We start from the raw sequence: 23,232 nt of genomic DNA, 5'->3' as shown, positions 1-23,232 counted from the left end.
ACCATGTATTGCCCCCTTTACCATCAATGACAGCTTGAAGTCTTTTGTGGTAGTTGTGGATGAGTCTCTTTATCTTCTCAGATGGTGAAGCTGCTCATTCTTCTTGGCAAAAAGCCTCCAGTTCCTATAAATTCTTGGGCTGTCTTGCATGAACGGGTGCCGGACGGGGTCCCGACAGTCGGGATCCCGACAGGCATTCACTCGACGTCGGGATCCCGACTGTCAAAACACTGACAGCCGGGTTCCCGACGACCGTCGGCTATTTTCCCTCGTGGGGGTCCATGACCCCCATAGAGGGAGAATAAAATAGGTGGCTCGCGTAGCGAGCCACCGTGCCCGCAGCATGGCAAGCGCAGCAAGCCCGCAAGGGGCTTTGTTGCGCTCGCCATGCTGTCTAGGTCCGGCCAGTCGGGATCCCGACGTTGGGATAATGACTGTCGGGATCCTGACTTTCGGACCCCTATACCACACCCACATGAACAGCCCAAGAGTGGCTTAATGATATTGAGGTCAGGAGACTGAGATGGCCACTCCAGAACCTTCACTTTGTTCTGCTGTAGCCAATGACAGGTTGTCTTGGCCTTGTGTTTTGGATCATTGTCACGTTGGAACGTCCAAGTATGTCCCATGCGTAGCATCCAGGCTGGCAAGTGCAAATTTTCCTCCAGTATTTTTTGATAACATGCTGCATTCATCTTGCCATCAATTTTGACCAAGTTTCCAGTGCCTTTGTAGGCACACATCCCCAAAACATCGGCGATCCACCTCCATGTTTCACAGTAGGAATGGTGTACCTTTCATCATAGGCCTTGTTGACTTCTCTCCAAATGTAACGTTTATGGTTGTGGCTAAAAAGTTCAATGTTTTTCTCATCACTCCAAATGACTTTGTTCTAGATGTTTTAAAGCTTGTCTCTGTCCTGTCTGGAGTATTGTAAGCAGGATGCTTTGTGGCATTTGCGTAGCAATGGCTTTCTTCTGGCAACTCGACCCTGCAGCCTATTTTTCTTCAAATGCCTCCTTAATCTTGCATCTTGAAACAACCACATCACTTTTTTTCAGAGAGTCCTGTATTTCAGCTGAAGTTATTTGTGGATTTGTCTTTGCATCCCGAATAATTTTTCTGGCAGTTGTGGCTGAAATCTTTGTTGGTCTACCTGACCGTGATTTGGTTTCCACAGAATCCCTCATTTTCCGCTTCTTAATTCTAGTTTGAACACTGCTGATTGGCATTCTCAATTGCTTGGATATCTTTTTATATGCCTTTCCTGTTTTATACAGTTCAATTACATTTTCCCGAAGATCCTTTGACAATTCTTTTGCTTTACCCATGACTCAGAATCCAGACACGTCAGTGCAGCACTTTATGATAGATGCAAGGGTCTTTCAGGAGACCAGAAACTCGCTGACCTTTTATACACACACACTGATTACAAGCAAACAGCACACACTGATTACAAGCAAACAGATCACAGGTGAGGATGGTTACTTTTAGTATCCATTCAATCCTGTTTGTGTCAACTTGTGTGCATGTTATGAGGCCAAAATCTCCAGGGTATGTAAACTTTTGATCACTTGGGTAGTTTCTATGAGTACAACTGTATGTAGGTCATGCCACTGGTCAAACAGTTACCGATATCGTTAAGTGACATCCTCTGCGGCCACTGAACATGCAGGTATTTGGTTTACATAGCCAAATTTGACCTACATGTTTCTTACAATGGGGGCTTGTTAACGATGTGCTGGATTGCGCATAAATAACGATATTGAGTGTACACAGCAGGGGGTAAATTTACTAAAATGGGATTTTTATTGAAATTGGGTTATTTTTTGGTGGTGAAGTACGGGGGTTAGGCACCAGCAGGGAGGGTAAGCTGTGAGAGGGGTTATAGATAGGCTGTGGGGAGAGAGAAATAGGGAGGGTGAGTATACTCACCTAACCTCTGTCAGGATTCCCTCCTTTGGGAGGCCAACCTATTATGACTGCCAGTTATACCGTGGTCATCCCTATGTAACCCCATATTTCATACTAACCAGGTCATTGATTTAACCAATAATTTAAGCAGCTCTATCTGAAATAAATGAATATATTTATACTTAGACATTCTGCAGAATAATTTATGTCAATGCTCACAGATGAAGGCTTGGTGGGACGCTCTTTCTATCATTGTTTTAAAACATTAAAACAAAATGGTTGCAGTGGGAAACAGCGTATTGTCTTCAGACACCTATATCTCCGCATTTTATGTCTTTTTATAATAGCTGTAACTATTTTTGTTTCTAGAATGTGTTCCCCTCCTGACATTAAATATTTACAAAGTTTTATACATTTAGAAAATGGTTTTTGTGGGGAATTATATCATTCTGTCAAGAGACATAAACTAAGATAGATAAAATGTAAGCAGCGGTTATACTGTATACAGTATGTCTTTCATTATCTGTCCTGAGGTAAAGAGTGCAGCTATTCACATAACCCTTTCACTGGCGGCACCTCATTACTGTAAGGGACATTGGGCCACGGTAAGGAAGTAGGCAATATACAGTATATTATATTTTAAGTGATATTTTCCTTTAAGGCTACTGAAAGTTCAAGGAAGCCTTCAGGATAGAATCTCATCCTCCGTTAATGTGGTAACATGTATTGTCAAGCCATGTGTCAAACACTACGTAATTCCTAGAACGTGTTAGGCAGCATATCTTCCATAATGTACTGTGTCAGCGAGGTCCTAGGAACTAGAAAATTGTGAACATGTTCAAATCTAGCAGTATATATCCAATAAATAAAATAAATATTTGCAGCGCCAGACTGTGGCAGCAGCTAGCCGTTTGGTGGTGGCGAGCCCTCCTATTTAGTTCCCGAGGAGTAATGCTGACCGGCTACTGCTCCTGGGGTTTATTTGAGTGATGGCTTTTATTGTATGGTTTACAAGGTGTAGCTCTTTTACATAAATGTGGTTTGATAGGTCATTTATATATTATGTGCCCTCAATATGAAATATACAGATGTGTTTTCGTACACTGGCTCATGACGCTGCAATCAGGCCATAACATGTATAACTTGAGGCAAAGCCAGAGGGCAGTGTGCTAAGATGCTGGAGAGTTCTTGTCATGCAGTACATAGCATGTATTAAATGTGGGGCCCAAGTGTTGTATACCACTACACGGCTCATGCTGCTGCACCATGAGCCTTCCTTGCAGAGCACCAATGACATCCTCATTGGTAGTCACCAGCATTCTGCTTAGAGTTCTTGCCACATGGAACATAAAGGGGCAATCATTTACTGTCCAATGACTGCCACTTTAACAGTACAGGCAGACTCTCACAAAGTGCCAAACTTTCTGCAACTCGCAGGCTATTACATTTAGCCCATGGATTCAAATGGCTGTCCAAACCTCTGTGTGAGCTGGTCCCACCCCCCTATGGTAACTGGCCACAGTTCTTAAACACAGGCCCCTACCACTGTATTCCTTCGTGCCCCTGTCTGACTCAGGGGTAAATGCATCAAGTACTGCACCAGTAATACATATGCCATATACTGATACAAATGTGTGTAACCATATTATTTGATTGTGAAATATGTATTCACTATCAGGTTTCAAGAAAACTTACGGTACTTGTGTATTTGCGATGCGATCACACTAGTTAATTTATTCACTGCACCCTGTCCGCCGATCGCATCACACGCAAAATCTCATGCTATTGCATACTATTTTGCGTGCAATGCGATTTAGCACAACACCCCCAGTGTACATGGCTATGTGATGCAATGGGATTTAGCACACCCACACTATCCATGTCACCCAGAAGTGTGGCGAGGGGACGCGGAATGCATCCTCCCGACCTTTTCATACCCCCACTATCCACGTTGGCGTGGAGTTGATTTTATAAAGTGTGGCGAGCGCAGTGAGCCACCGAGCCCCTCGAGGGGACGCGGAATTCATGTAAAGTAATCCGCGTCCCCTCTCCACACTTTATAAAATCAACTCCACGCCAACGTGGATAGTGGTGGTATGAAAAGGTCGGGAGGACACGTAATGTGGGGCTCGCCACGCTTCGGGCTGTTGTGGATTGTGGGGGTGTTTGAGGAACACATTCACACCTGCCATATCATACATCTGAGACAGTAATGGCGACATGTGTTAACTATTAACTGGATTTTACTTAATAATTAAGAAGAAAATATCAAATTAACAAATTACAATAATAACAATTAATCAAGAACAAATAAAATAATAAGAGTCACTCTTCTGATTCTGCATCAACCTTTGGAAGAAGAGAAAGTGCATAAATAATACACTCAAAAGCATTTTCTGCGCCCACAGTCTTTTGCCAGATACATTCCTGTAGGTAGGAGTCGAGATTCTGGCGCGCGGTGGATCTTTTACGCTTGTTGCGCCATTTACAGGATCCCCAAAGGTGCTTTTGTGTGTGAACCCCAGTCTCCGGATCTACGAAATTAAACCGGTGGTTCACCTGAGCATGGTGGTACCCTGCCTGTTCCAGCTCTCGGTGTTATAGGCACGCCAGCAATCGGGGTAGATAGTCGTCCCCGGTTCAATGTATTGGTTGATGGCGGCCATCAGGGTACAGGCGTCACGTCTTTGTAGTACAGGTGTCACAAAGCACTCACCGGTGTCTCTGGAAATGCCTCCAAATAGCCACTGTTGAGGCAGCATCCATCCCATGTGACTTTTCCTCTGTATAAAGAGGCTCTCTGTACAAAGAGGCTCTCGTCGACTTCAACGATTTTCTCTGGACCGTCAATACGGCGTTGGGGCTGTGACATTAGGCTGTGACATTAGGTCCACGGTGCACCGTTGTTTTATTTGACAACTTAAGTTGTCGCTCACAGAAACTGATACATGTGAGCTCCTCCGCTAATGAATAAATGAACCGTCTCAGCATAAGGAAAGGTAAATGGCAACCCGGGAACCAATGTGCCGCACGGAGGCTCACCTTCTTCCGACACGTTTTAATATGGCAGCGCCACTTGCATTCCTTCATATTTAAGCGCATTGGTTGTCCATTAACACAAGTTAAATGGTGCTGCTGGGAAAAAAACACTGCCTCCTCCTCTGTCTACGGCAAGCTGAACATTGTGACAGGTTCTGCAGCCATTACGCAGTCACTTCTCCTTCACCTCTGACTGAATCTGACAGGGAGCCGGATCACTACGCTACTTCTGACTGACTACGCTATTTACGCAGCTACGCTGATTCTGACAGCGCCGCTACGCTAACTGCGTAACAGGCGCCATGCTAATATACAAGTACCATATTAACTAGTGAGATCGCATTGCACTGCGTACGTATGCAAATTGCCGCCCTGCAAATACACAAGTACCAGACTTACAAATACTGTTGGACTGGTTCTGGTTCCAAAAATACTGGGAGCAAAAGGACTTAGAGGTTCCCCCTGTATTTTTGAGACTAGCTATGGGCTCCACTAGCCAAGGAGGTAAAGTCTCAGCCAGAGGATATGTTTATACTGGTCCCTGCAGCTGTAGCATTACCCATCCCCCCCCTTAACAGTCAGCTCTGGCTGGGGTTCCCTGGGAGAGTTGGGACCCCCTCAATAAAGGGGTCACCCTGCTAGGGCAACCCAAAGGCCAGGGCTAAAGCCCATGTCTATGCCCGCCACCCTCTGGGCTGTGGTTGAAAAGTTCAGAGCATTCAAGTGTAAAATTAAGAAATAATATTGTTTTTCTTATGGGACTTCAGGACCCACAAACTAATATTACAATACAGACCGGACACTCACACAACCTTAATGAAACACAATTGCACACTCTCCCGTAGCCATTCCATTGCCCTTCTCCAGTAGAAATCCACAGGCAACCCATAAAAACAAGAAACATACTCCCCTAAACCAGTGGTCCATGTAGACATCCCATGGGTAAAGAGAAAATAAATTGATCTACCGGACATAAGAGACTCAATGTGTATACACATGGATTCCCTTTCACAAATGGTGGGCCTCTGTCTCTTGGAGACCCACCATCCAACTAGGAGAGAGCCATGTAGTAGTGCTCTCCTGATTGTCTTAGTGACACTGAGCTGTCACTCAAGGGGTCAATACGCTTTTATGGGGAAAAAGCAACAAAGAAGTCTATGGGTGGGAACCAGGGCCGGTGCTAGGCGGCCCCGGCGTTCACCCGCTCCACGAGGGGTGGGGGCCGATGACTCCAGGGTGTCCACCCGGCCTGCTGCTACACACTCCAGGGGGGAGGGGGTGAAGGGTGCCGGATGTGCGGCGTGGGCCGTGCTGCTATCACCTCAGCCTGGTGAGTCACTCCACGGGGGGGCGGGGGGTTTGGGCGATGCGGCAGCGAAGTCGCACCACGGGGGGGGGGGAGTTTTCCGCTCACCTCCATGCCATGCAGGCGGGGAGGGGGGGGGGGTGTTCTGGGAGTGCGGCACGGGCCTTGCTCCTGTCACCCCAGCCTGGCGAGTCACTTCCCTGGGGGGGGGGTTTGGGGGTTGGGCATGGGCGATGCGGCGGCGAAGTCGCTCCACGGGGGGGGGGGGGGGGGAGTTCATCGCTCATCTCCATGCCATTCGGAGGGACACCTGCTCCAAGGTCCACCAGGTTTTCACAGACCACAAGGTTAATTGAGGTCAATTTTGTGTTTTCCCTCAATTTACTTTGTGGTTTGATGTTACAGCTGATACCAGAAAGCCCATAAAATCCCCATATGCTGGTACTGTACTTGTGGTTCACCAAGTACCAGCATGTAGGGAGGCTTGCTGGGACCTACATTTCCACAAGTCAAACACAATATTGTTTAATTTTACACTTTAATGCTATGAACTTGCCACTCACAGTCCCAAGGTGGCAGGCATGGCCACAGGTCCAACCCTGGCCCTTGGATCCCTTTATTGGGAGGGTACACACTCCCCCAGGGTGCCCTTATTCAGAACTGGCTAGTTGTGTGAGTAATTCTTTGTCACAGGGACCAATATAAACGTGTCCCCCAGCTGTGGCATTACCTCCTTGTCTAGTGGAGCCCCAGTGCTGATTTTAAAAAATATGGTGGATCCCTTCATCCATTTTCCCGTATATTTTTGGAAACAGGACCAGTCCAAGAGCCCGGCACTGTTTTTTTAAATACAGAGGAGTCTCACACAATCTTTCACATTTATATTTAAAACCAGAATAATTTCAAACAGCATGGGACTAGTTATGTTAGGAGGAGGGATCCCCACACAGCTTTTCTTTTTTTTTACATTTAACTCTTTAATATACATTAAACGCATGTGACTGTTCCATGCATGCTTCTCCAAACATGCTGCCCAAAAGCGGTTTTATTTAAAAAGTGCATTTTGAGTTGTGTTTGCAGAGACAAACTTTGGTACATTTCCGTGTTGTAGTAGTGCCTATGCAAGTCCTTCTGAGTTTGGCCTATGGTACATTGATTCATACATGTGCGTTCTACCAAGTTTTTCAGGTCTATTTGAGCAAAATGTGCCGTGTTTTGTAAATTACTGAGATGCAGTTTACAGCCAAAAATCTAAATTCGAATGATAGAAAATTTACCTGTTCATGTTAATAAATATGTTGATGATAGACAAGAATATAAAATTGAAGACTTCGTGTAACTGTTGATGTGTTACTTACACTTACCACTAGATGGTAGTAAATGCATTCTTTATAAATGTAACTATTTAAAAAAACATAGTACTACCGTGAAGTAGAAAATACATAAAACGTTGCATATTTATTTATTTACAGTTTCTGATATACCGCAGCATATTCCATTGTACTTTACAATTGCATAGATTTATTTTATATTTTTTAATTCAGCTAATGAAGTTTGGTAATACTATAACTGTATAACTATAACTATACACATTCAACCATAACCATATAGCTATAACTATTCACACAATCTTATTTTACTAAAGCAGTTTATGATTCCTAAAGCTCCCGGCCAGAGGCAGAACTCTGGGAGGCAATGGAGTCATCTGCCGCCGGGCTCCTGCTCCCAAGGGGGCACCTCTCCTCCACTGTGAGTTTGAATCAGTTAATTGAAAGCCGTTTATATCACTTCTGTGGCTGACTCCTCCTCCTAGCAGGACCATAGATGTCACACTCTCTTTATTCTAAACATAATATCCATAACATACACACTTGCATACATATATTTATGTAAGGTGCTGTGTATGCGTGTGTGTTGGGGGGGGGGGGGCACCAATATTTATCTTACCTCCGGGCAACTGGGGCGAACTTACGCCACTGCTCCCGGCAGTTAGGATGCTGACATTCACTATATCGATGCCAACATCCTGACTACCGCTGGTAGACTGGCACCATAATCTCGACAGATTTTGCAATGCTGGCGACAGAGTCACGACTGTCGGGGTGCTGTACGGTGAGAAACCGAGGCAGGTTAGCATTACACTATATATTCCTGGTCTCTGGTACTATACTTTCCCAGTCTCTGGTACTATACTTTCCCAATCTCTGGTACTATACTGTTTTTTCTGTGTTGTATCTTATTATAGCATTTTGTGGCATATTTTTCAGATTTGGAGCCTCCGCGGATAAAGTGTCCAAGTGTAAAGGAAAAGGTGGCAGAACCAAACAAACTCACTGTAAGAGTTTTCTGGGACACTCCTGAGGGACTTGACACGGCAGATGGGATTTTAACAGAGTAAGCTATATAAGTAGTAAGAAATCATTACTTCCTGGCTGAATGTAATATTCATGAACGCTTTACTAATGTCACATACAGCACACCCGAATTGTTCAGTTTCTCTAAGAAAATGGTTAGGATATGGTATGTAGAAGACTATTTGACTAATTAAACCCAGGGTTGCTGACTTTTAGAGTCTCCTCACCTGGAGAAGCCCGGAGAGGAGACTTTCAGCAGCTACTCGGGAGAGGGGCTTGAGCGTGATATCATTAAGCCCCGCCCCGTGATGGAAAATAGGCTAGTTATCGGATCGCCAAATGATGCGATTGTGCCATTTTAGCTCTGTCCCCTCCTCTGAGACCCACGTATTGCGGCATTTTAAATGTCAAGGTCGGGGGAAGACGCCCCGCGATCGGGGGGGGGGGGGGGGGGCGCAGTGGGGGTCCCCCTGAATACGGAAGGGTTGCCCACCTTTCCGGGGGGTCGTGAGGGGGACCCAATTTTCGGGAAACTCCCGGCCATTCCGGGAGGGTAGGCAACCCTGATTAAACCCCTAAAAAAAAAAACATGAAGCCCTAGAGTTTTCCCCTGGAGTTTGCGATTTAAAAAAAAACCTCCACAAAAGCACAGCTAGCCCTTACACCATAATAGTTTTATTCTATTATGCAGATCTTAATAATAACCAATGGCAGCAAAATTCAAATAGGGGAGAAACACCAAATGCCATTGAGTCAGTTTGGAATGGCAGTTGGTGGCAGTTTCTATGCATCCCCTATTTGAATTTTGAACTGTGCTGCATCCGCACGTCTGACGCAACCCCTGATAAGATAGACGGGTGGGCATAGTGACATTTTAGTATCATCAATGAGGAGTACAGAATAATAAATTGGGAAGGAAGGGGAAATATCAGGTAGACCATTGCACACATGTAAAGGCCAGAGTCCTTTTCATGAAGAACATAAGATAACAGTGCTTAGAGGGGTGAATATGGAGGAGGGGGAAATTGTGGCAGCTCATTAAGCTCAAACATTGGAGTAAGTCACATATTAAAGCCAAGGGATCCATTTTGCATGGAGGATAATGCAGATGGAGAATAAGGTGTACTGGTCATCTCCATCATTGAATAGAAGAGCGCATTGAATTTTTTACATTATGTGAGGTAGGGAAGCATATTTCCAAAATTGAGAAACTGAGGTTTTGTAACTTATTGAATATGAGCCAAAATATACCTCAGGGATGTCTTGATATAAAGTTGTACAAGAGCTTTAGGGGGTATTCAATTGGTGCCTAGCAGAAACTGTTAATAAATATATGTTATTTTTTTTAAACAAATATTCAGTACAATGTACAAACATTTTACTTTTAAATGACAGTTTCAGAACAACACAGGTAGGTGTGACTTAGGGCCTTATTCTAGTTCACTCTTTCTGACAAAATCCTTCTTAGATGGACAAAACCATGTGCACTGCAGGGGGGCAGATGTTACTTGTGCAGAGAGAGTTAGATTTGGGTGGGGTTTTACTTCAAAGTGAGATCTATATTGCAGTGTAAAAATAAAGCAGCCAGTATTTACCCTGCACATAAACAAAATAACTCACCCAAATCTAATTCTCTCTGCACAAGTTCCAACCGCCCCCCTGTGGTGCACATGGTTTTGTCCATCTAAGAAGGATTTTGTCAGAAACAGTTAACAGAGAGAATTAGATTTGGGTGAGTTATGTGCAGAGAGAATTAGATTTGGGTGAGTTATTTTGTTTATGTGCAGGGTAAATACTGGCTGCTTTATTTTTACATTGCAATATAGATCTCACTTTGAAGTAATTACGCCCTTAGACACATTCAACAAATCAGATCAGCCTGCAGCAATTACCATTGTTGGCTCACTACTTGCACTAGGGTTTGAGTACCAGCAATATCAGTCCCTCCAAATAAAAATAAAGAACTACTGTACAACCCCTCTAATCCCCAACTTGGCCCCATTGCCTAAAAATAAGATACGCATCATGAAAAGAAACACATGTGCACCAAATAAATGATGCAACTTTTATTATATATATAATCTTAATTATTTAACTTTTTTTTATTTCAGTGTCATATTAAAAGGTCGCCCGTCAGGGTCAGACTTCCCAGAAGGAGATCACAGAATCCAGTATACTGTGTATGACAGAGCTGAAAATAAAGCATCATGTAAATTTAATGTTAAAATCAAAGGTATGTAAGTATCAACAATTTGGAACATATTTGTAATGTTGTAAAGGTTAGGGTTAGGAAAAGGGGGTATGGTTAGGGTAAGGCAGTGGTGGGGAGGGTGTGGTTAGAATTAAGCATTAAGGGGGTTTGGCTAAGGGGAGGGTTAGGGTTGGGTAGCAGTAAGGAAGAGTTAAGGGAGTAGGGGGAGGGTTAGAATCCAGTCGGAATCCTGGCCAATTTCATGTCAATTTGACTGTTGGTATTCAATGTTCGGAATGTCAAAATTCACGTGTATTTGGTCGAAAACTGATGTTGATTTGACAATCCAGGGGCCAATTTCGACCATGCAGTTTGGACTTTTTAGAAATGTAAACCTGACAGGCTTCAATGTGGACGGAAACGGCCGCATTTGATAGATATGTGCCGATATTCCTGACCGCTATCGGCATAGATTTACAGGCCGTGTAAGATGGATGGGGTGTGGGATGCCGTCTGCTAGGAGAATGAATAGACAATTTGATGAGAGCAAGTGTTGCAGTGAAAGTGGTATTATAAAGGTCGTGATAAACTGTATATAAAATGGAATTAATATATTTTATTGCACCCTTGTGTGTAAAATGTTAGGTGGTGCTAAGTGAAATGGTGTTATTAATGGGGTGATATAAATAGGACACACTGTAGTTGGGTGATTTAATGGGGTGCTCTGTAATGGGGTGAAGAGAAAGGACAGAAAAAGGATTTTCTACTCTTGTCTGAATGTTATGCCACCAGTACAGAACATAAATAGTAATGAAGAACTGGTGGATCCAACTACCCTGTGCATGTAAAAGAAAATAAGATGTAGTATTTGACTATTTTGTCAGTGAGTTATGTACTACTGCAGTCTCTTGTCTTCCTACCAAGTCAGGCGTTGTGCTAAGCTGAGCGCTCCAGAGAATGGTTACATCAAGTGCTCAGGAGCTGGAGACAACTATGGGGCGACCTGTGACTATTTCTGTACGGGTGGTTATGAGCTGCAAGGAAGCCCGGCCCGTGTCTGCCAGTTTAATTCGGAGTGGTCGGGGACAGAGCCAACGTGTTCCTGTAAGTATGTCTTTGATATCACATTCTCTCTGCGTAATATGTCATATCTGCTCTTTACTTCTGCACTTTAAAGACAGATAGAAATGTTGATTTGATGAAGCTGGAATATCTATTCATTTTCTGAGCGTTGTTACTTAATTTAACTACATTGCTCAGAAAATGGCCCTACATCGCTGTGTGTGTAGGGTCCATAGCAATAGGGATACATGGACCCGCACATCTCTATTGCCTGCCGATTAATATCCAGCATGCTGAATATTAATCGGTCAGGGCCGATTCTCACCGAAGAACACTGACCTTGCCAGATCGCTCAGCACACAGCGCTGACACATTGCTGTGTGCTGAGGAGTCTAGCATCGCTCAGAATGCTCATAAACACATCATTATATGTGTAGGCCCCTTTGGGCACACCAGTAGTAAGTGGGGTACACTAACCAGACAAGAGATAATGAGGGCAGGAAGAAACCACCAGTCAGTGGAAGGGTTCAAGAAAAAGACGAAGGTAGGTTTGCCTGCTGGGAAGAGACAAGGGCTGCACAGTAAATAAACTATTAGTACTGGAGAGCACCAAGAAAGCTGTGAAATGTGATGGAATGTGATGTGTGAAATGTGATGTGAATGGACTGTGGGGCAGTTTTCTTAGACACAGGGTGGTCAGAACTCTCTGCACCTTTCAGTTTCCTCTCTGTTAAACCCCCATTGAGCCACCGACTCTTTTTGCATGATATATATCACATGTGCAGCCAAGCCTGCCCAGCTCAGAAGCAACCCAAGAGATTGTTTGTCAGCCGGTGGGACTTGTAGGCTCCAGTGTGTTGTGAACGGGACCGCGCATCGCATCGGACCTGCTATTCTTTACATGCAATTTCGGTTCTATTCCTGTGACTGATTGCCGCAATTGCAGGGAAAAGAGCCCAAATTGCATGTGAATTGCCTAGTGAATGGGGGCCTTTAAGCAACCAGATCTGCAGTGTTTATCTTGGGATGAAATTACCAGGCCTGGCTAGGTTTGAGACTAAATTAAGGGCCACCAGAGTGAAAACCCGCCCCTCTGCAGGGCTGTGAATGGCTGCTTTTTCTCCTGACACTCCCAAGAAACAGATGGGTACCTCCCCCAGACGCCAGTCGTCTGTCAATCACAATGCATACAGCTAGTAATGTAAAGCCATTGCTGGCTTTCATCGCAGGATGGACTTGTGCATGCGCACTATGAAGCATGTGCGTTCTTTCGATAAACAAACAGGTCTGAATGAGGCCCAAAGTGTGAGCAAAGTCATATATAAGGCCACTTTTTTTAAATAACTAACACTATTAGCCAGGCTGGAACAGTGCTGTTTATTGGATTACCATTTATGAAGAATGACAGTTTTGTTGACCTAGATTTCTCATGCTCTGGAGACTGTATAAGCTACTGTACCCTACCAGTGACAAAAGCAAGTGTATAATAGATAACAAATTCAGTATGCAGCTTGTTAGTGTATCTGTAAAATGCTTTGCAATCCTATTCTGAATTTCCCACCGCTACTGACAAGAGAAGCCATGCCTTATTCTCCAGGGGCTCATAAGATTAACTGTAAAGTATACTGTAGCTATTAAATCAATATCCTCACACTACTTGGTTCTGAATTGATTACAATAACAACCACTCGAAAGGAAATGGCTTGTTAATTATTGTAAGATAAAAGACCTTCACTCGTATCAACATCAAGTAGGGTGGTGGATTCAGATGGGATTTTATCTCAAGGAAGCAGAGTCTTTAGTTTTTGCATTTCACTGTTACTGTGCGCCCAGTTCCACCACTAGGGTGCAAATCTAAGAGGGCAACACTACAGCAGCCTGTAGCGCCTGTCTCAGACTTGTGGGATGCTTGGAGAGGAGTTCAGCTCTATTATGTTTAACAGTTTCTTATATAGCACACAAATTCCATTGCACTTTACTATACGGTACTAGATGCCGGCCCCAATGTCACATGACCCCCATGGGCCACCACAGCATGCAGAAATGCCCAGCTAAGGCTCTGAACCTATGCAGAATATTATGCTACTAAATACTTGGTGCATTTTGCCTGAACTAGTCTAAATTAATATTGTGTTGCTTTCCAGATTTTTCTTTTATTATACAGTATGTTTCACTGACTGATTAAACAGTTTATGTTTACTTATCGAAATAAAGGCCCTAATTCTGGTTCTCTCTCAGAACCAAATTCTCTCTTTAATGGACAATGTTATGTGCACTGCAGGTGGGGCAGATGTAACATGTGCAGAGAGAGATACATTTGGTGGGGTTTGTACTTCAAACTGATATCTATATTGCAGTGTAAAAACAAAGCAGCCAGTATTTACCCTGCACAGAAACAAAATAACTCATCCAAATCTAACTCTCTCTGCACATCAGCCCCACCTGAAGTGCACATGGTTTTGTCCATTACAGAGAATTAGACTTGGCCTTTGCGAGTGAACCAGAATCAGACCCATAGTCCTAAAAGACACTGAACCTGTTTTTCTAGTCTAAAGCTGGGTACACATTAAGTGATCTTTTCAAAAACAATATGCATGATATTTTGTGCATTATCATTTGGGCACTTATTCTAGTTCACTCGCAAAGGCAAATTCCTTCTCAAATGGACAAAATCATTTGCACTGCAGGTGGGGCAGATGTAACATGTGCAGGGATAATACTGGCTGCTTTATTTTTACACTGCACTCACTTTGAAGTAAAACCCCACCCAAATCTAACTCTCACTGCACAAGTTACATCTGCCCCACCTGCAGTGCACATGGTTTTGTCCATTTGAGAAGGAATTTCTCTTTGTGAGTAAACCAGAATAAGGGCCTTAATGTGTATGTACTATATCGTTAACTCTGTCGTCTATACATGGAGTTCTGCGCAGTTCAAGGAAATCGGTAACAATATGGTTCAAGGATGATATGTCTAAATGTGTACCCCAGCTTTATCATTTCGGTACTTGTGTACTAGCACGGCGCCCATCGCATCGCAGACCATAACGCATATGATGGTATGCGATGCGATGCGATGTTAGCCGATGTTATACAATTTAAAATTGAATACCATCGAATTGTATGGCATTGTATCGCATATATTTAAAATTGTATAAGCACCCTAATGGGTTTTTCAATGTTAAAAGTGGCCCCTATAACATAATTAACGGTGATGGGTGCTTAGGAAGTTAAAAGCACCCCCAACTGCACCCCCACTATCAACGCCATCCCGAAGCGCGGCGAGCGCAGCGGTACTCGTCCTCCGACCTTTTCATACCCCCACTATCCATGTCGGCGTGGAGTTGATTTTATATAGTGTGGCGAGCGCAGCAAGCCACCGAGCCCGAAGCGTGGCGAGGGGACGCGGAATACATGTAAAGTAATATGCGTCCCCTCGTGGGGCTCACTGCTCTCGCCACGCTTCGGGCTCGCTGCGCTCGCCACACTGTATAAAATCAACTCCACACCGACGTGGATAATGAGGGTATGAAAAGGTCGGATTACGCGCACCGCCGCCCCTCGCGGGCTTGCTGTGCTCGCCACGCTTCGGGTTGGCGTTCATACTGGGGGTGGCGTGGGGGTTCATTTAACATGGTAAGCAACCATTAGGGTGCTTATACAATTTAAAATCGTATAGGGGGCTTATACAATTTTTAATCGCATTGGTGTGCATCGGGTGTATGGCATGCGATGCGATGCAATTAAAAGTCGTACGACTTAATTTTGTGGGCGCCGTGATAATACACAAGTACCATTATTTCTAATAGGTTTTCATTTGACAATGATATAATTAATTTGAGGTGCTTTGGAGTATTCACTTGGTGAATAACTGTTCAGAAATATAACATTTAACAGTATTTTCGTTATTTTTCATGTGTCTAATGCAGTTATGAATATTAATGTTATAATGAGAAATGCTGCTGAATTTCTGGATCAGTTTTATGAGAAGAGAAGATTATTGGTGATATCGACGCCCGCTGCAGGGGACTTCTACTACAGATTACAAATTGGGACACTTCAGGTATAAGAATGGATTACCATACTGTGTGATAATAAACGTACAAGGCTTGTATATCCAGAAACACATGCCTTCTGCGTGGGTCCGGTTGATAATCAATAGGTCGGCACATGAAAATGGTCAACAAATAGGACGATATTGACAAAAGGTCAAAACAAGCAAAAGGTAAACATGGTCATGATCGACACACGGAAATGTCGACATGAGTTTTTCATAATTTTTTTTTAAATGACTATTTCTTACTTCTCCATCCATGTCGGCATAAGGGGAGAATATAATAGTGTGGCACTGAGCCCAAAGCATGGCAAGCAAAGCGAGCCATGCGAGGGGATGTGTTACACTAATTGGGATTCCATGTCAACATAGATTTAAAAAAATATGAAAAACTTGCTTCGACCTTTTGCTGCGTCGACCATTTACATGTCAAAATTTTCCTGTGCCAACCTTTTATCCATGTCGACCCACTGCGTTTCGACCTTTTTCGTGTGTCAACCTCTTGCCTGTCAAACAATAGTGGTCGTCCTATTGACTTTCAACCTAGACACTGTCGACCTAATGATCCACACCCATTAAGATGTGTCCACATACACCTATCCTCAAATAGCCCCAAATACCCCCTTTATTGTCTACAGACTTTGGGCCTGATTCAGACCTGTTTGCTAAGCTGTGTATGTTTGCAGCCTAGTGAGTAAACAGGTAAACGCCAACTGGACGAACGCCCCCCCCCCACACCACCTCCGACGCCCGAATCCCCTTGCTAGAATGCGAGGGCATGTATTCCCTAACACATCCCCTCATATGTGCCTGAACAGAGGAGAAATCATTCGATGGTCACTTACTATTCAGATGGCTGCTGATGTCATGTGATATCAGCCCCCCCCCACCCCATGCAGGCATCGACAAACCTGCGTGTGCAGCGGAACACCCAGCATTTTTATGGGGACGCGGGGATCACGTCCGGCATCTCCCTCCATATCATACTTGCCTACCCTCCTGAATTTGTGGGTCTGCGCGGAGGTGGTGGGACTAACATTATACAAATTGCATCATTTTGCATAATGTTAGCCCCTCCCCCAATCCGCAGACCAGCAAATTGCTGCGACTGACTGTCATGGGGACGGGCCTGGTGACATCAGCTTCATCCCTCCCCCTTTCACTCCTCTCCGGGCTTCTCCCGGAGAGAAATGAAAAAAGTAGGCAGGTGTGCTCCATATGGGATTGGTGTAAATAGACACATCTGCATCTCTAAATGTGGCTCTAGATGACTAGAAATAAATTCTTAGTTTGAGGCAGTAAAATAATTGGCATTGTACCATCACTGTACTTTGAAAGCATCGGAATTAAAATAATACACAATAAAATACAGATAAAGACGTACAGTACATTAATAAAGTTAATGTTGTTTTATTGATTTGTGTTAAATCTTTTCATAAGTTTTATTTTTTACTATTTACAGTAAAAAACAGTATTATATACAATATTTAAAAAATGTATTAGTAGACTATCATACTATACTGGTAAGCTACCACACGGATATATGTAACATTAGTATGTGTTTCCTTTCCTTTTAGCAAGCTCAGTGTGGCCTAGATTTACGGCATGTGACAATAATTGAATTGTTTGGTGTCTATCCAACTTACATTGGGAGAATAGGACGCAGGCTGCTGCCTCCTGCATTAGGAGTACAACTCAGGTATGAACACTATGAAACATATTTGTATAAATTCCTATTTTCTTTCCTGCCCATTAAATTGTAATCTGAATGCGTTTAACTACATGAAAACTGATTAATTTCCCCCCTCTACTGTCCTGCAATGTCTGTAAAGTCTTTGTATATGGAGCAAACACAAGGGTTTATTTTCTAAGATGGGAGTTCTATTGAAGATGGGATATTGCTATGGGCAACCAATCAGAAACTACTTCTTATTTATTTAGCGCCTTCTAGAAGATAATAGAACCTGATTGGTTGCCCATAGCAACATCTCATCTTTAATATCACTCTCATCTTAGTAAATAAACCCCATAATATTTAGGTTAATTCTCAGTTACACGTACAACAGGTTTTTGTTAATACCATTTTCACCTTCTTTACAGTGCAGCTTCTTAGGTGCCTTGTATCAGTATTTACGACAGTAGTGTCACTGGGGTTAGTGTTACTGAGGGGTGAATTTATGAAGCTTGGAGAAGTGCTATCTATCCCCATAAAGAACGTTATGAGCAAGGTGATAATGGTTCAGCCAATCAGCTACAATTTGTAAATTGACAGGTAAGAGCTGATTGGCTGAACCATTATCACCTTGCTCATAACGTTCTTTATGGGGATAGATAACACTTCTCCAAGCTTCATAAATTCACCCCTCAGTGTGCCAAACAGACTGAAAAGGGGCATGCCCTCATGGGAAAAGAGGGCGTGCCTAGCCCTCCCAGACACGCCTCCACTCTGTAGGCACCTCCTCAGTGACAGGAAGCCCGGGGCTGAACAATAATGTCACAGTCCAGCTCCTGGTCACTGAGAATGAGCTGGCATTTTCTGTCAAACCCTTTTTATTCCACTGGTTAAAGTTAATTTCTGGTTTTTTTTTTATTCTTATCCCCCCCCCCCTTTAATAGTCTTGCTACCTAATATAGAAATGCAAACTCTTTTCTGTCACTTTACAATTGTATGCTTGCTGATGTTGGTGTATAAACTTCCCCGATATATATATATATATATATATATATATATATATATTTCCTGCATATAGTAGCTGATCTGCCTAAAATCGTTCCTAATTCTGATCTGTGCTGATTCGTCACCAATGTCCCCACTTAGCCTTATTTTACTGACTCAGTTTAGATCTGTATTACAGCTTAATTACACAAGTTGCCAATGTAAAACTGTACTATTGGAGCATTCCGTTCATTAGGTTAACTTGACATCCAGCGAAGGACGGCATTATAGGAATGGCTGCACATAGTGCTCTGTACAAGTTATATTCTGGTAGCAGCAGCATTCCTACTCAGCAGGGCCTCACTCATTTGGAGATGTATCAAACCTTTGAGAAAGAATAAAGTGGATGGAGATAAAGGGGGTAATTCAGCCCTGATCACTTGGCCGCAAATTCACACGGTTGCCGATTATCGATCAATTGATTATCGATCAATTGCGCATGTGTTTAGCCAATATAACAACATGAAATCCGGCTACTTTTGTTATTCATTAGCCGCTTGCAAAGTGCTTGACAGGAAGTAGCCGCCTGGGGGTGGTAACGGGCTGTTTAGTTGAAGTGCTAAGGAAAACGCTGGCGTGTCAGAAAAAAATGCTGGGAGTGTCCGAGAAAACGCTAGGCGTGCCTAAGCATTTTCGGGGAGGGTGTGTGACATCAGCTCTCTAGGCAAGATATGCCTTTTTCCATTGCACCACCGAGTAAGTCACTGGCTACATTGAGGCTATGATGACTTGTGCCGAGAGTAAAAATCATTTGATGGTGAGCCTGTTACCATGGGGTTTTGCACATATTCGCTCGGTTGTGAAATATTTGTAGCTGTACTCATCCATTTGCACAGCACATTCATTCACGGGATTTCACTTGTGTGGGGCGTCGTCTTAACTGCATGCTGGCCGCTGCGACAGCACGGCTGTGCAATGTCTGAATGAGGCACAAAATACCAACAAAATAGCCCCCAACTGTAATTTTTGTAGCACAGGAGAAGTAGTACAAACCTGCCCTGTGTGTAATAGCAGTATATGTGCTGAAGATGCCGCTTCTGCCTATGTGTTTTTGTGGCAGTTTGTGAAAAATTATTGTGGCACCATGCTGTCTTTATTGACGCTCCTATGTTTTATATAGGTTTCCCATATGCAAGGCAATGTATGTGTATGGTCTTTTGTAAAGACAGTTCTAATCTTTACGTTTTCCGATTTGGCCATATTAGACTTGCCCTGCAAGAGTGTCCATTCTTATCCAAGTTTGCTTTTGTAGGAAGGAGGACAACAAAGGGGAGTGGCCAAGGACAAAGAGGTTCCAAGGCTCCCTGACTGTGTGTAATAAGTATCTATTCTGTGTAGTATGCTCCTGCCCCCAGAATGCTCCTCTCAGCAGCGGCACCATGTACATGAAAGTACTCCGCTAGATAGTGACTGGACAGATAGTCTCTCTATCCAGCAGAAATACACATGTGCAAGCTTTCAATTGTTGGTGCCATTGTTAAAAAATAAAACAGGCGCATGGGTAGAAAAAGGACTTAGCCACTCAGAGACAGCTGAAAGTGGGAGTACATTTTTCTAGTATTATCATAGCAAATCATGATGTCTTGATCTTACAGAGGGACTTATTCAAACTTAAGGATTGGGCAGACATATGGAAAATGTGGTTTATTGCAGATATGTGTAAGGTCATGCACCTTGGGAACAGTAATCAATGTGCAACTTATAAAGTAAATGGGGTAAAACTAGGGGAATAACCAATAGAAAAGCACCTAGGGGTACAAATTGACAATAAACTTGGCTGAAGTGCTCAGTATGAAGGAGCAGCAGCCAAGGCAAATAGGATACTAGTGGTTATGGTATTAATTATAGATTGACTCTAGGTCAACAGTTACGGGCTGGGTGTAAAACCTGACAGTTATGAGCTGATTGGCCAGTGATAAAGTACCAGACACTTCTCCCTTATCACTGCTTCATACATCTACCCCCTCTATGTCCACTTGGATGGTAAAGAATGAACCAAGTCAGTCTAAACCTTTTGCTTGTGTTGACCTTCTGTCAATGACGATCTTGAGTATGTTGACCATATAAAGGTATCCACCTACCCACTGTTGACCATTAGTGGTCAACCTAATGACTGTTGACCTAGAGTCAATCTATCATGAGTCCGGATACCGATACTACAAGAGCTTGTATACAAAGGGGTATAGAGGCAAGGGGTGACACAGTAATATTACAATGATATAAAGCATTAGTATGGCCTCACCTGGAAATCAATGTGCATTTCTGGGCACCACACAATAAACAGGATATTATTGAATTGGAAATGGTACAGAGAAAGGCAACTAAACTGATCAGGGGTCTAGAGTCCTTGAGATACGAGGTAATGTTACCCAGGTCTGGTATGTTTACGGTGGAGAAAAGGTGTTTAAAATAGAGATGAGCAGGTTCGGTTTTACTTGGATCTCAAAGCCGATAGCCAATCTGAAAAATCAGAAGTTGCAATAATTTGGCAATAAGAATTGAATAATCGTAATACCAAACCCTCTCATCTCTTGTTTAAAAGGGGATATGAAACATCTCTACAAAAATATCAAGGGTCAGTATTGAGAACTGTTAGGAGCTCTGTTTACTTTGAAGACTATACATAGGACCCGCGGGCACCTGCTGTAAATACATTTAAGAGAGGGATAAATGAATTTCTAGCTGAGAAAAACATACACCCCTCAGGGTAATGTACATTAACGGGACCGGTCAGCGGTACATAGGCCACTAAATAAGGGGTCAGGTCGTCTAGCTTAAAATTACTCAGTTAGGTCACGTATATTTAATATAGGTTGAACTCGATGGAAAATTGTTTTATTTTTTTCAACCTCTCTAACGATGTAGCTATACATTATTTTGTCTCTAGACTGCTCCTAAGAATTCCTGAAAACAAGTTCCAGATGGTGGTGTTGGATAAGCATGGCGTGGACAAAGAGCGATACATTATCCCTATCAACAATTCCGACCTCTTCACACTCATTGACACGTTCCCACTTCGAAAAGATGAGATGAAATTTCAAGCTGAAGTTGGCCACACGTGTAACTGATAGACTTCAATTGAGAGCGTGAGGTACTGCTGACTGTACCTGCTGTACATGTTTTCCTGAACCACCATGTGTGTGAGCTGCCCTAATTGTATGCTCAGCAAAAGATTCACTATGCCACAAACCAACCAGGGTGTGGGGGAAATAACATTAATTATGATACTACTCTAAGGGGCTTCCAGCCCGTATTGTGTCTGTAATCCCACTGTCATATTGCAAAATGTCCTATAATGATCATAGGCATGAAACCTCCACCAAGCTTTTTTTTGTCATAAATGAGCTTCGCTCAAAATCTCAGAGCACATAAGTTATTAGACATTGGCTCACACACTTTGCATAATAAGAAATTGTATGATAAAACTGCAATAACAACAACTGTCATAAGGAGAAGCTTTTTTTTAATGATTTAAAAAAAAAGAAAATGCTCTGTTCCTGGACTTCCTTTGTTATCAATTACCTAGCTCACCACAGGTGATGGCAATCACACATTACCAGGGAAGTCCAGGAACAGAGCATTTTCTCCCTGAAGGAGAGGGTCAGGTAGGCAAGCATGTTTTATGTGTGCTGAAGCTAGTGACTGTTTTTGAATGCAGTCACTGGCTTCAGCACGATGAGTTCCCTGGCCGTGCTCCTGATTAACCTGAGGATCCGAGAGGAGAAGCTGACTGGAGGCATCTAATTACTCAAAGCACCTCCAGCTGCTGTATCCAGCCCTATGTACAGTTTTTGCATAACATTTTAGCTGGTGATGTCACTTTTAAACACTTGTATAAATTTTAGATAAAATATTTTTCTGCAGAGATCCTACTGTACATTGTTTTGAATAAATGAAAAGTACATTATTTTATGTGGTAAATTAATAATGAATACAGTTATTAATTAAAAGAAGCTCTTGCATGCTCTTTTTGGTGTTATTTTGCATGAAATGGTTACAGTATGTAAATGTATTTTACTTCGCTAAACATAATTATAAATTATTTGTTATTAAAACAACTCCATACATTCAGTATGATTCCCATTTGTCAAACATATATGTGTATGATCATTGCAACTGAGAATATAAATAGGATTATATATATACAAAATAGGATAAATGTATAATTATTTAAGAAAATGCTTGCTCTCACAGAATGAACCAGTATGTGATCCTTTGCTAGAATAATACAGTAAAGAGCAATTAATTATCAAACAATTAAATTTTATAGACATAAAAACTATAACATTAAAAATATATTCAATAGTAAAGTGTATAAGAGACACCAGGGTTGTACTCCGCCTAAATAACAGAGGTGTGGCTCTATGCTCTATGATAATGAGGAAACCCTCAGTGTATCTGTATGCACAAGCTAAAATGTCGATAGCGAATCGGTATCGATGGCCACCGCATCACACCGTGTGTACGCCCATTACACACACTTACAGGCCCGGTGCAAGGCACCGGAGTGCCCCAGGCGAGTCAGGGTGGGGGCGCCCCAGTGCCGGGGGGTACCTGTTGCGCCGTCTGAGGAGTGGGCAGGGGGGTCCATGCTGGC

General features: G+C 43.0%; 1 protein-coding gene across 3 annotated transcripts in view; it reads left to right on the top strand.

The window, feature by feature from the left end:
• SRPX (sushi repeat containing protein X-linked) overlaps positions 1–22,980 on the top strand; it is an 86,941-nt gene extending 63,961 nt beyond the window's left edge. Inside the window, exons 5-10 of one of the 3 annotated variants that reach the window (XM_083172607.1) lie at positions 8,527–8,653; positions 10,725–10,846; positions 11,729–11,908; positions 15,795–15,928; positions 17,497–17,618; positions 21,523–22,980. In XM_083172607.1, coding sequence (XP_083028733.1) covers positions 8,527–8,653; positions 10,725–10,846; positions 11,729–11,908; positions 15,795–15,928; positions 17,497–17,618; positions 21,523–21,703 — 866 coding nt within the window. In that variant the 3' untranslated portion in view covers positions 21,704–22,980. The remainder of the gene's footprint in view (positions 1–8,526; positions 8,654–10,724; positions 10,847–11,728; positions 11,909–15,794; positions 15,929–17,496; positions 17,619–21,522) is intronic. The other 2 variants (XM_083172609.1, XM_083172606.1) reach the window with 2 other exon arrangements.
• The last annotated feature ends 252 nt before the right edge of the window (positions 22,981–23,232 follow it).

Source organism: Crinia signifera, chromosome 2 (assembly GCF_055691185.1).
Source record: "Crinia signifera chromosome 2, ASM5569118v1, whole genome shotgun sequence".
Taxonomy (NCBI): domain Eukaryota; kingdom Metazoa; phylum Chordata; class Amphibia; order Anura; family Myobatrachidae; genus Crinia; species Crinia signifera.
The sequence above is the reverse complement of the archived record's forward strand: the minus strand, read 5'-3'. Positions and strand labels throughout refer to the sequence as shown.